At 51.2% G+C, this 13,733-nt stretch overlaps 5 protein-coding genes across 5 annotated transcripts; all 5 read right to left on the bottom strand.

Moving 5' to 3' along the window:
• Positions 1–79: 79 nt before the first annotated feature.
• Positions 80–2,992, bottom strand: UHO2_02741 (uncharacterized protein; the record flags this gene model as incomplete). The annotated part of the gene is made up of 1 exon (XM_041555529.1): positions 80–2,992. The coding sequence occupies one exon, from the start codon at positions 2,990–2,992 to the stop codon at positions 80–82; it is 2,913 nt and encodes a 970-aa protein (XP_041411463.1).
• A 584-nt stretch (positions 2,993–3,576) lies between these two features.
• On the bottom strand, positions 3,577–4,038 carry UHO2_02740 (uncharacterized protein; the record flags this gene model as incomplete). The annotated part of the gene is made up of 1 exon (XM_041555528.1): positions 3,577–4,038. One exon carries the CDS (start codon positions 4,036–4,038, stop codon positions 3,577–3,579), a length of 462 nt encoding a protein of 153 aa, XP_041411462.1.
• A 1,943-nt stretch (positions 4,039–5,981) lies between these two features.
• On the bottom strand, positions 5,982–6,530 carry UHO2_02739 (uncharacterized protein; the record flags this gene model as incomplete). Its single annotated transcript, XM_041555527.1, has 1 exon — positions 5,982–6,530. The coding sequence occupies one exon, from the start codon at positions 6,528–6,530 to the stop codon at positions 5,982–5,984; it is 549 nt and encodes a 182-aa protein (XP_041411461.1).
• Positions 6,531–7,031: 501 nt separating this feature from the next.
• UHO2_02738 (uncharacterized protein) lies at positions 7,032–9,617 on the bottom strand (the record flags this gene model as incomplete). Its single annotated transcript, XM_041555526.1, has 1 exon — positions 7,032–9,617. The coding sequence occupies one exon, from the start codon at positions 9,615–9,617 to the stop codon at positions 7,032–7,034; it is 2,586 nt and encodes an 861-aa protein (XP_041411460.1).
• Positions 9,618–10,989: 1,372 nt separating this feature from the next.
• UHO2_02737 (uncharacterized protein) lies at positions 10,990–13,614 on the bottom strand (the record flags this gene model as incomplete). Its single annotated transcript, XM_041555525.1, has 1 exon — positions 10,990–13,614. The coding sequence occupies one exon, from the start codon at positions 13,612–13,614 to the stop codon at positions 10,990–10,992; it is 2,625 nt and encodes an 874-aa protein (XP_041411459.1).
• Between the last annotated feature and the right edge of the window lie 119 nt (positions 13,615–13,733).

The raw sequence follows: 13,733 nt of genomic DNA, 5'->3' as shown, positions 1-13,733 counted from the left end.
CTCTTGCGCACGCAGAATGCGGTTTGACGGGCAGAAAGAAGGATGGTTCATAAGATTTCCATGGGTGCGAATGCAACAACTATCGACCCAAGTCTTGAAGAATTTCACTCTGCCTAGAAGGTGAGACTTTGGCAAATCCCTGTAACTGCATACTAAACTGAGCATTTCCCGCCGCGAGTGCTCTTAGCTTTGACGAATACCTTACTAGATTCGCCAATGGTACCACAGCGTGGATCTCCGCCTTTCCTCCTCCCTCGCCCCCATCACTTTTACCCTTTGCCCCAGAACTCGCCGCCGAAGATTGCAATTCGAACCTGTTGCTCGATTTCGGGATATAGACCTCCTCTTTCCCTCCTGTCTCTCCTCTACTAACCTCCGAACTTGAAGCAGCGTGAATTACATCCTGCACCAATCCCCCCTGTTCAGAGGTGATATCATTGATCACCTTCCCAAGGTGCACTTCCGGCACCATGATGCGAGTGGACATCATCGGTTCCATTAACGTCGTCCTCGCCGCAGCCGGACCTGAGGGGAGACCGGTATCGGGGTTGAGCTTTGGTTTGGTTCGGAGAAGTGTACGGAGAAGGCGGGAGAGGAGGTAGGAGATTGCTGCTGAAGAAGAAAGTTCTGGGCCGTACAAGTCGATGTTGGAGATGGAGATTTCGAGACCCATGAGGGGGTTCGAGGTTAGAGGGCCACGGGAGAGAGCAGCGACCATGCCGGTTTTGAACATTGTGGCTAGAGTGGTTGGGTCCATACCGGGCCTACTACTGTCCAAAGAGGTGGTTGAAGAATCTTTGGAAGATTTGGACTTGCTCTGTCGTGGGCTGTCGGCTAAGTATGCCTCTATATCATTCTCCTCCTTACCCTCCTTACCTGCCTTGTTACCGTCATGGTTGGATCCAGAATCGAACGAAATATTAATCACATTCCCACCAAAACTAATCGCATCAGCATCGTTCACCCTCCCCAACTCCTCACCCAACGCTCTCACCCTCATCTCTGCCCCAATCTTAATCTTCTTGCCAGCCAACTCCCTCTCCACCGTCTCCCTCACCTCCAAAACACCGACCTCCTCACCCAGTGTCTCCCTATAACTTACCCTAACAGCCCCCATCCTAGCATTCACACCAAACTCATTCGCCAACCTATCCTTTGCGATCTCCAAATGCAATTCTCCCATACCACTCAGCACCGTCTGACCCGTACCTGTTCCCGCGCTTGCTCCTGCTTCATCCAGCCGCAACGAGGGGTCTGTGCGAATAAGGAGGTGTAGCGCTTCCGATACAGAATCGACGTCAGATTTGGATGCGGGTTCGAGTGACATGGAGAAAACTGGTGGTGGTATGTGAACTTTTTTAAGTCGGAGAGATTTTGATTCGTTCGCATCGAGGGGCTTGCTGGTGGTGGATTTGGAGTTGGAGGGCGAGTTGGGGGTGGAGGAAATATCAACGAGTGTATCGCCAGTACGAGTGTCTCTTAGGCCGAGGATTACACCTATTTGACCTGCGCGTATGGTAGCTGTTTCGACATACTGGTCTGCAAAGGGGAAGAGGACACGGGAGAGGCGTTCTCTAGCACCGGTGGTTGTGTTGAACAAGACGGAAGAACGATGGAGGGTGCCGGAATAGACACGGATGAAAGTGGTGGGTCCTCGACGTTTGTCATGTACGACTTTGAAGGCTAGGGCTGTTGTTCGTTTGTCGTTGAGCGAGACTGAAATTTCTTTTCCGGCGCTGCCTGCTTCCTCCCCTTTTGCGGAGTCTTTCGAAATGATTGAGGAGGAACCAGTAACGGTGCCGACAACTTCGCTTTTGTCGGCAGGACTAGGGAGGTAGTCAGCAATAGCATCCAACAGCGGCTGAACACCGATATTCTTTGCTGCTGACCCGCACAATACCGGCAAAATCGTGCCCGCTAACGTCTGCCTTCTAATTGCCTGCTTCAGCGAGCTAGCAGGCATCTTACCGTGCGGTTCTTCCCCACTCCCCGTCGGCAATCCAAACAACTCCTCCAACAACACATCATCCAGTGACGCGAGACATTCCACCAGTGCATGCCTAGCTTCCTTCGCCTCTTCATACATCTCTTCCCCCACCTTCAGCTCTCTCCTATTCGCCACCTCCCCCGCTTTCCCCGAGAAGGTTAGGGCTTGCATCTCAACCAAATCAACCACCCCACTTATCCCCGGTTCATTCCTCCCCTCCACCGGCACTGGCAACTGCAACAACAATGGCCTCTGATGCAAACCAGACCTAATCACACTCCTCAAACTTTGCGCGACCGAGCTGCCCATCCTATCCAACTTATTGACAAAAAGAATGCTCGATTTCACATCATACCTCGCAGCCTGCCCCCACACATTCTCCGTCTGAGATTCAACCCCTTCTACACCATCCAACACTACTACTGCTCCATCGACTACGCGTAGTGCTCGCTCGACTTCAATCCCAAAATCGATATGTCCTGGTGTATCTACCAATGTGATCCCAACCGTATCCCTCTTCTTCTTCCCTGCAGAAGAGGGGGTGGGGGAGGGGGAAGGCCACCAAACAGGCCCAACAGCAGCACTCTGGATTGTAATCCCCCTCTGTCGTTCTTGTTCGAGGAAATCAGTTACGGTAGATCCGGAGTCGACGTCGCCTGGAATAGCACCGGAGCTGGAGACGGCGTTGGTAAGATGGAGGAGGCGTTCGGTTAGGGTTGTTTTGCCTGCATCGATGTGTGCGATTATGGAGATGTTGCGGAGGAGAGAGATCGGGTGAGCTTCTGCTTGTGGTGCTGCAGCTCTTTCCGCGGCTAGGAATATGGGCGACGAGGTGAAGTTGCGGATGAGATGCGAGGAGGTAAGACGTAGATGTGACGTTGAGCGGGAGAAGGAGGTCGGGGTTGTTCGACCGGCGAGCAAGGTCGTACGAGGCGCAAGGCTGACCACTCGACTTGCGGCCAAGCCTGGTAGCTTGCTCGAGCAACATAGTTTTGCAAGACTCATTCCTGCTGTCGATGGGGAGCTACTCTAGATGCAGCGGCGAAGGAAGCTGTGCTTGGTATCGTACAGGAAACGTTAGGTAACAGCTGAAACGGACTGAAGCATCGTGCGTATTTCTTCTGAACCACACCAAAAATTCTAATCCGACTTCCGCGTTTCTCTCATCCTCTACGCAGAGCTGTCACACGGGAACAGGTGTCAGTCCTAGTTGAAGAGCGTTGTCGAGATCAATCGAAGGTGCGTCAAAGTCGGTGATCACAAGTATTGATTGTGATAGTGATTCATTTCTAAGTACATGGTGAATCAAGTGTTTATATATGCCTTGATTCTCTTTGTATGCATGTGTGGTACTAAGAGCTGATAGGGCAGGAGTGTAAGGGAGTAACTAAGAGGTCAAGGAGGAAAACACTGGCTGTCTGATGACCAGCATCTTGAGGTTTGGCAGTCAGCCTGGACAATGCACTAAGTCCAAGTGAGTGAAGTTGGTGATTGGATGTGTGGGCTTGGCAAAGGCTGCATTTGCATGCTTCAATAGCCAAGACACTGCATGCTTCAACTCCCCCCCCCCCCTCACTGACTGAGCTATGTTATGATCCAACATTAATCATTCCCAATTGTTTTTGTGTATGTGCCAAGAGGGTCTTGGAGACTGGTTTGGTGAGGAAATCTGCAATGTTGCTATCAGTGTTATTGTACCTTATGGAGATGTCCCCTTCTTGTACATGATCATGGATGAGGTGATATTTTGTATCAACATGCTTGAGTTTTGAATGTAAGGCAGGGTCATTCACTACCTGAATGCATCTGGTGTTGTCAGTGAATACAATAGGCATGTGATCTCCAAATCCAAGGCTGCAGAGTAGATGCTTGTGGAAGAGTGCTTCTCTTGTGGCTCCCAAACCAGCAATGTATTTGGCTTCTACAGCCAAACTGGCAACACATTTTTGGACATGTGAATTCCAGGTCACAACACTGCCAAAAATCTTGATGACTGAGCCCAATGTACTCTTCCAATTGGTATTGGGATCAGAAGCCCAATTCACATCCATGTAGGCTTTGATGACATTATTGTTGGGGTTGTTACCACCAATTTACAGGACATCATCCTGGGTCTGATTTAGATACTTGATGACACATAGCACTGCTCACATCACCTCCTCTGTAGGTTTTGACATGTGTCTTGCAAGCATATTTACTGTATAACAGATGTTGGGGTGTACAGTGGTTGATACCCAAAGGAGTTTTCCTACTAGCTTTGGGTAATCACACTTGAGGTCATTGTGGGTTTTGATATCTGCCTCCACTTTGGCTGGTGTTGTAGTCATAGGGACCCAAGTTTTGTTGTCTGGGCCTATCCATTCACTGATGATGTCTTTGATATATGCCCATTGATCCAAGTCAATTGTCCATTTTTTTCAATTGCATGTGATTTTTATCTTGAGGAACTCCTTCACTGGCCTGTTGTCTTCAATTTTCCATTTGTCAATGATTGATTGTTTCACTGTGTTGATCTGATGTCTGTGAGGGGCAGTAATGAGCATATTGTCAACATATACTATGATGATTACCTGCTCTTCACCTGCCCCTTTGGAGTATATGCATGGGGTTTCTTGTACCAAGAAGAACCCTAGGTGGCACAGATGTGAGTCCATTTCCTTGTACCATTCCTGTCCAGACTGTTTGAGACCATAGAGGCTCTTCACTAACTTGTAAACCTTTCCACATGGTATATGTCATGGGCCTGAATGCTCAAGAAGCAGGAGGGTCACTGGTTCATATGGAAGGAGCACAGGTATCGGAGATCTAGTTGATACCAGTAGAGAGCATGGTCGTAGTGCAGTCTCCATGGAGACCATGGACTCCTATGGACTCACATGCAGAAGAGGACCAAGCTCAAGGAGCAGGCACAGCCACAAAGAGGACCAAGCTCAAGGAGCATGCAGACAGTTACCACTCAGGGGCTCGAGAGACAAGAGTCAAAGGAACCGTCACCAGTCAAAGGAGAAGGAGCAGTGTATAGGAAACCAGCAAGCAGGTCCTGAGGAGGAGGAGCAGTGTCGAAGGAGTCGACACCACTCAGGAGGCACAGGGGTGCCAAACAAGCAGGATAGCAAGGAGGAGGAGCAGTGTCGAAGGAGTCGACACAGCTTAAGAGGCACAGGGGTGCCAAGCAAGCAGGATAGCTCAAGGAGGACAGGAGTGGTGCTAGAGGGGCCCCCTGTACAGTACTCAATGAAGAAGGTACTCTCTGGAGAGAGAGAGCAGGAGCAGTGTTGCTGGTGATGCTGTGAAGAGGTATATAACCATACTTTCTCATCATCAAAGGTCGAGTGGATCCTCATCCACTCTACACACACCATAACTAGTTATCACTTCAGCATAAGTATATATTAGTTCCAGTCAGCATAGTAGCAATCTATCAAGGTTGCTCCTCCTTGTAGTGTGTGTGTTGTATCACCACTACCTGACATCTGAAGGCAGTTCATAGCAAACCAGCAGTCCAGATTAAGATAGAACTGAAGGCAGTAGTCCACTGTGGTCTGGGGATCACTCCAAGCATCAGTCAACACACTGGACACTCTTGTTGATGCCACCAACCTTATCACCAACACCATCAACCTCATCATCATCAACACTCACACCAGACCTTGGTGTCATCATAACCTACATATTGATATTGATTGTGCTGAGCTACCCCTGAATGGAGTGTCCACAGAGGTCAGCTGAAACCTACAATTGTATATACAACAAATGCCACCCACCATCATCATGCAACTTGATAGTTGCCAAGTGACGTAGCTCATTGAGACCAATACTGAGACAATAGCTGTTGCACAGTTTGATAGTCACCGAGTATCTCGACAGACCGACCTGGGTTTCAGGCGCGAGACCCCTGACAGAGGGTTGATTCAGCAATGTGCTCCATCTTGGTGAGGTCTTTCTTGAGTCAGGCATATAATTTGTTGGTCCTCCATGATTCAGTATTTGCAGGTCACATGAACAAGTAGTTTATGTTATCCTGGCTGATGAGCTTGGTGTTGCTCTGGATGATTGTGTGGAGTTTTGCACCCAGTTTCTGGCAGTACTTTTTATCACCTAATTTGGTGGTGCTGTTGAGGTGCTTAAGGGCTGGGGACCACAAGGCCAATATGTCCTGGAAACAAGGGTTCCAGGTGTGCCAGTTCTTCATGGTTAGTTTGGGGGTGTCCTTTAGTGCATCATTGAGTTGGGTCACTTCATGGAGGAAACCACAGTGCTTGGAGGGTAGCTTATATGAGGAGGTCTTGGCGCATTTGTGCAGGGTGGATTGTGTGATGATGTTCTGGAGGGTGTTGATATTCATTTTGTTGATGTCATTAAGATCAAGCAGAGGTTTGTTTGGTTCACTGTCATTGCTATCAGAATTGTCAGAGGAGTTGGTATTGTGTTTGGCAGTTCTTTGATGGTCTGCAGGTGCTGGAATTGTTTCAGCCTGGTCATCAGAGGAGTCCTTAAGTGAGGGGTCATTGGTGGGATGCAGGTTGTTGGGTTGCGAAGGCATGGTGTTGAGGATTGTGTGGCAAGAGCAGTCAGACTCTTAATCAGTTGAAGAGCATTGTCAAGATCAATTGAAGGTGCATCAAAGTCAGTGATCACAAGTATCAATTGCAATAGTGATTCATTTCTAAGTACATGGTGAATCAAGTGTTTATATATGCCTCAATCCTCTTTGTATGCATGTGTGGTACTAAGAGCTGATAGGGCAGGAGTGTAAGGGAGTAACTAAGAGGTCAAGGAGGAAAACACTGGCTGTCTGATGACCAGCATCTTGAGGTTTGGCAGTCAGCCTGGACAATGCACTAAGTCCAAGTGAGTGAAGTTGGTGATTGGATGTGTGGGCTTGGCAAAGGCTGCATTTGCATGCTTCAATAGCCGAGACACCGCATGCTTCAACTGTCCTCAGCCATTCCACAAAGTGTGCAAGTAAATGATTGATCTTCAGGTACATCCAAGCGAGAGTGCGTGCTACTACACAGAGATCGAATGTGCTGGAGGTCCAGAACTAGGCATCAGAATCGCGCCACTGCACAGGCGGTGGAGGCGAACCAGCGCCTCTACGTGGGTTCTCGATTGAGACGAAGCGAGGTTTCCTTGGCGACTTTGGCTGTCCGGTTGGTGTAGCTTGGCCGACCTGGTCGACGGACCGCGAGCTGGAAGATGCTCGTGGTTGGGCAGGGGCAGCGATAACAGCAGGTGCGGGGTCAGCTGGCGTCTCTTCTCGCTCGATACTCTTACCCTTATCGGCCTCTTCCTCTTGCTCTTCATCTTGCTCCTCAGCGATCTCTTCAGCCTCCTCTTTGCGATCATCCTCAGCAGCAGCTGCAGCACCGGACCCCAACCCCCCAGCAATAATCCCCTCACCCGACGCAGCAGCAACATGCCTCTCCGGATCAGCCGTCTCACGCCCACCAACCCCAGCAACACTCCGAACCGCACCCCCGCCACCACCAATGTTCGCCTCTTCATCGTTCCCACCCACCCTTCTACTCCTCTTCGCATACTCATCCCTCACCTCCGAAGCAAACTTATCCCCCCTCCCCTCCTCCTCCTCATCCAGCCCTTTCCTCGGGTACAGCTCACCAGCAATCCCCGTATCCAACGCAATCTCCACTCCCCTCCCCGTAACTCTCTCCGGTTCATGACCCAAACTCGCCAAAACACCATCCGCATCCGCCGTTGCCGCATCCAACACCTTCAACTCTAACGGGCTAAACCACTTCGGAACCACCCAATATCTGAGTGGAATCAAGAGTGTGATGATCACTGGGAACCCGATTCCTGCGATTGTAGCGGAGATGGCGATTGTCATTGCTGCGAACAGCCATTGGATTCCGACGAAGAGGGCGATTTTACTGCGGCGGATAGAGTTCAATGGTTCGTCGGCGGGAGAGAGATGACGATCGCGGAAGATGGCAAGAGTTCGCATGGTTATGTTGTTGCGTTCGATGGAGGCCCACCCGACCAGGATGAAGATTCCGGCGAATACGGCGCGGGGCATTGTACCGAGTACGACCAAGAGAGGGCGAGTCATAGTTCCAAGTGTTAAAAGACCAATGATGAAGTGCGAAAGGCGGTTTTCCACCACTCGAACGTTTACTATATGGTGTTGCTTGACAGTCTTCATCTTGCGTTTGTTCTTGGAGGAGGTCTCGTTAGCGATGCGTTTTGTATGATCGTCTTTCTCCACCTGAGCATAAACCGAAAGCGTCTCGGTATGAACCGGAGCCTGGGGAACCAACCCATTCGGCGCCGGCAAACCAAGAAACCCAGAAACGAGCGTCGTGATTCCGAGCAGAAAGAAATCCCAATGAAACCCAGCAGGTTTCTTCACAGGATAATTCCTCGCTTGAGACATGACACTGCTAACGTTGTGATCAAAGTAGAACAGCAACATGATCAAAAATCCCAACGGTGCACCAACAAAGACGTACTTCAGTTCGATGTTCCAAAAGTCGATAAACCATGATCTGTCCAAAGATGGGAAAAACGCTTTTGTGATAGGCAATCTTTCTATCGGTACCCTCTCCAAGGAGTTTTTCGGGAAATGGCTGAAGCCGGTCCAAAATATACACCCAGCTGCGAATGCGTACCCCGCTACCAGGTTTCGAATGCGGAAGGGGAGGTATGTTGAGTTTCCCACTTTGGCAACGAGGTAGACGGAAACGGTGAAGAGGATTGCGATCGTTACTGAGAGCCAGCCTGTTGTGTTGTCCAATGGCAATGGATTGAATTCTTCGATCAAGAGTTCGATTCCCTTCTGGATGTAGATGACGCCTACGTAGAAGCCGAACGTCTCGCTAGTCATATCAGTAATAAACCGGGTGAAATCGCATACATTAAAGATTGCCACCACGAAGTGGAATCCTGCCGCCCAGATCAACGACCAAGCCTGTATCCTCAAGTACTCCATCCTATCGAACCCATAGTATCCAACGAAGATGTTGTACTGCGTATAGTTGACCAAATTGATCAAACCCGTCACGCCTACAAAAGTGAGCGGTTGGACGGAAAAGATGGAGAACACGATCGCAGCTAGGGCCGAAGCTAGGATGACTTCGTTCACCCCGTACGAACCGTCCGTGCGGTAGTTCATATCCAGAATATAAGCGAGGGCAGGCATGAGGTTGATAAAGTACATCCGGATGACAGAGTTGAAGACGGTCCACCAGTTGCGTGGTTCGAAGCCGTCGGTCCAATCCGAGGCGAGATAGGGTTGGCGACGACGGAGATCATACCACATTCCACGGAAGGGGACGAGTTGGTATGCCCAAGAGCGTTGAGACCACGGCAGGTCGCCGTCGAAGAGGGGGTACATTGCTGGACTGCCACATCTCTTTGTTTCCTTTGAGGATGTAGCAATGGTGGGAGTTGTCTCGGTAGATGAGTAGTTCTTTTCGTCGTTGATGTGTGATGTTTTGCTGTTGGATTTGCGATTGGTGAGTCCGTTGTTAGAGACGTTTTGGGAAGAAGATCCGACGGTGATGGACCCCGCATCGTGCGAGCTACGTGATGTGTTGGCTGTACTGCTGGATGCTTGAGGTTGGACAGCGCCCAATGGCGGCACTGATCCAGGATCGACCGAGCTCATCTTGTCCTACCTTTCCTTTGAGGTATGATTCCACGTGTAGGTTTAGATGTATGGGCAGAGAGGGAAGATATAGGCGTCTCGTCGTTTGGGCGCCACCTACTCTTTGTCCATCCCAAAGTCCAAGATCCGTCCGAAAAGCAGGGTGTAGTATAGAAGGTAACAATTACCGGAAGACGAAGTAGGGGTTGTGGCTTCGTCACTTTTTATACCCTTCGTACCGCGTTTGGCGCTCAGGAATTGCAAGAAGGATGGTGGGTGGTGGGTGAGAGCAGCTGACTCGCCGACAGATTCGGAAGGAGGGCTTTCTTCAGAGATGCGGAAAGTCTGGCATCCCGAACGAAGTGATGGATGGTGAGACAAGAACAATAACAGAGAGAAGGTGAGAAACAAGGATTCGGTTAACTTATCCACTGTAAGCTTTTTTTTTTTTTTTGGGAACCCCGCGGTGTTGTTCGAGATCGGAATCGGAATCGGAATCGGAATCGCGCATGGTTGGGGTTTTGTTTGACCCCCTTTTTGCGCCTGCAAGTGCTTTCTTCATGGAGGTCTGGAGGATCAGCGAAGCATGGTTGGTTGAACCTTCACTGCAACCATTCGCCGATCCGCAAAGCCCACTTCCCTGGAGTCCACGATACCGAATAACACGCAGGGATGGCTCGCCGTATGACCGACATGGGAATCGTAGGATTATTCAGCCGCTAGCAAGAAAAGCGGATAGGGAAGTGGTACAACCGTGGTACGGAATCGGCAAGGTCGGGCGAGGGCGAGCATGATGTCGGCATACCCATCGATCTTGACTCCGCTCAGCAGAGTTGCGAGAAAACAAAAGCGACCGTTGACCGAATCGGCTTCAAGGGTCTTTCGCCGCAAACGTGCAAAATCGGACAACCAAACGCCGAGGCTGTAAGTTGGTTATCGTGTCGAACCCAATTCACAGCTATGAACAACACGCAGAAGTCCGAACCGATCCCGAAAGGTCTGCTCCTGTTCATGTTGCCTGCGCTGTCTGACATTGCTTGAGCACGAAGATGCCGAAGATCAGTGTTGATGGTTGAAGCGACCATGCCAAATATGTGTTGTTTGGTGAAAAATCGTCTTTGGACCACCACTACTCTTATTTCACAACTACGCACAAGACGTTAAAGTAACTTGAGCATGTGCCTTCATCGGTCGGCTGCTCGGGCTTCAGACGGAGCCGCAGGGTCAGCCACATGCTCTCAGGGTATACTTTTCATCTTGACCCACCATATACTTTCGAAAAGAGCATGCATTCAAGATCAAAACGCGACCGAACATAGAATGAGCACTTCCATAGAATGAATCACTCATATCTGTAGCAGAATACGGTATGGAGCGTGAGATGGGCCTCGACTCACTTGCGACCCTTCCTATAGTCCTGATCACCCTTCCTATCCCACGTGGGCTCCTCCTTTTCTTCTGGCTGAGTCTCGTCCCACAATCCGCTCTTTGCGATCTTTGCCCTCAGCTTCTCCCTCCGTCTCTCTTCGTCCAGCGTCTCTGCACTAGTTTCATCCTTGACTCCAGTTTGTGTCTCCTCATGAGCCTGCGCCTTTCTCTTCCTCCCATTCCCAACGCAACTTGAGGGAATGGAGGCGGTAGCAATGTCCATCGATTCCTGATCCATCCTCCCCTTTGAACTCGCTGCAGCCTGTACTGTCTGTGTATAACTCTTCGTCTCCACAACCTCGTCTGTCTGACGGGAAGCATATCCACTCTGCTTCCAAAAGATCGGCTTTTGACCCTTGAGCGCCTTCCTCATTGGTTTAGCAAACACACCCAGATTCTCCGCCCTCTCTTTATCAGGGTCATTCTCCTTATCGTAGTAGTACCAGCATTCGAGAGGGTTTCCAGAAGCATCCTTTCCTGCGCGCTGAATGACACCGAACATCGGAGAGGATTGGAGGACTACTTCGAGATGTTCTCGCCAAGCTTTTCGTGCGATCGAGGTCCATCGTTCGTTGGTTTCAGGGGTTGTGGGCCAGCCTTCGACAATGCAGCCGTGTTGGAGGGTGGTTGAGCCAGGCAGTTTGCGCTTGGAGGGGGAGAATGCGACGGAATGCTCGCCTGCTTCGCCTTTCATGAGCCCGGGGGTGGTGCTGAGAACGGAGCGGACTGCTTCAGAGGCGGAGATGGTAGCGGTACGGTGGAAGACGACTGCTCCTGCGAGGAGACCGGGAAGGTCGTAGGTGGGGGCTAGTTGGCGGATGCAGTTGCGAGCGAGAGATTGAAGCTCTTGTACGGAAGAGCCGGGGAGGGGGGAGGAGGGCGCGGGACTGTTGCTAGCGGATCTCCGAGCTGCGCTGCGTACATTAGCGATGGCGGCTGCGGGAGGTGGCATTCTGGTTTGCGACTCGGTGAGGGCGTCAGCGAGAGCAGGCTTGGCTGACGATTCGCGGCTGCGAGGGGTGCTGCCTGCCAACACTGTTCGCTTTCGCTGTGCTGGAACAGGTGAAGCAATTGGCTGTGTGGCCAAAGCCGAGTCTCCGATCTGCTGATCGACAAGACCAGAGTCGAGATCAGAGAGCGAGCTGCTGTCATTGTCGTCATAGTCACCCTCAGTTGCTGTTTGAGTAGCGACTGGCTTGCGAGTGACCAACACACTCTTTCGCGCTGTATCAAAGTCTACAGGCACGTAGTCTTCGTCGTCACTCTCGTCATCTTGATCCTCTTCGTCATCGTCCATGGCACCCGATCCTTTGCCTCCCATCTCTTGATCGCTGTCTCCAGCTCGAACCTGTTGAATGTTGAGGGGACCGGCGACAAGGCCGCCACTCCAACGGTTGACTGGTGTCGGAGAACTGGTGACACGGTCTTCCTCTTCGGCCTCTGAGGTCATTCTCCTCTGCGATGCAACGCCACGCTTGCTCGGTGACATCAAGCTCGGCATGGAAAGAGGCGAGCTGACAGGTGGTGAACTAGCAGCAACCTCCTGTGTGATCTCAGAGCGATCAACAGACTTTGGTGTAGCCCTCTTGACTGGCGACGTGACTCTTTGCGTCCAATCCTGAACGCGAGCTTGCGTAGACTTGACAGGCGAAGGTGGAAGGTCGGTGCTGGAAGGAACATGTTCAAAACGACACTTGACGCCAAAGAAGTCGATCAGAGACTTGCCTGATGTAAGTCGCAAGACCTGGCCTTCCCGGCGACGCTTTCCGTCGACAATGAGACCATTCTGACCGACGATGCGCACGATGAAGGTTCCATTGACTCCATTCTGAGATGCGATCCGAGCTGCAATGGGAGAGCCTTTAGCGGTAAAGCTCGAGACGCCTTGCTTCTTGGAAGCAGCTGGACGCGCAACAAAGGGAATCCATTCGACAATGGCGTGAACACGCGAGACGTGACGAGCATCATTGGCAAGGTTGACACGAAGGATCTTACTGGCGCCTAGACCGTGCATCGACGCAGGAATGTCGGCAGTGGCTGTTGCGCTATATTCATTGTGATCGCAGGAACTGTGAGGCTGACCGGAAGGCTTAGATCGGCCGATGACCAGACTGACGCTCTTGCTCCCAAAGAGGAGGTTAGGCACATGGCCGCCATCTGGGTTCGCGACGAGTCCGAGAGGTTGACTGATAGAGCGGTGCTGCCGATCGATGCTGGACAGAGGCGTGTCATTCTGCTCTAGCACAATGCTGCGAATAGAGGTGTTGGAAGCTGGCGAGGTGCGCTGTTGCTTGACCGGCGAAAATCCGAGTGCCTGCTGCTGTTGGCAAGGCGCGATAGGGGACGATTGGAACACAGAAGAGGCGGGAGGCGAGGAAGGAGGAGGAGTGGCACCAGCCTTTTCTCTGGCATCCTGGAATGATTTCACTCTATTACCGACGACATTAAGGTCGAGAGGAGCAAATGGACGCGACACAGCGGCCGTTTTGCCTGCGAAGAGAGTCTTGTCATCCTTTGCACCTTTGACAGGCGAGGAGCCAGGCATCAGAGGATCCGACGATGGAGCTGGCGTGGGAAGATCGTGCATCATTGTGGCTGTATGGCTGTTGCTGCGGTGAAAAGCTGGATAGTCAACGCGTGTCACGCTTGATGAGTTGGTCCTTCCGAATCCTAAGAGGAGAGATGGCGTGCAGTCCGGTCCTGCTCCTG

This window comes from Ustilago hordei (genome assembly GCF_900519145.1).
Source record: "Ustilago hordei strain Uho2 genome assembly, contig: UHO2_contig_04, whole genome shotgun sequence".
In the NCBI taxonomy this organism is placed as follows: domain Eukaryota; kingdom Fungi; phylum Basidiomycota; class Ustilaginomycetes; order Ustilaginales; family Ustilaginaceae; genus Ustilago; species Ustilago hordei.
The sequence above is the reverse complement of the archived record's forward strand: the minus strand, read 5'-3'. Positions and strand labels throughout refer to the sequence as shown.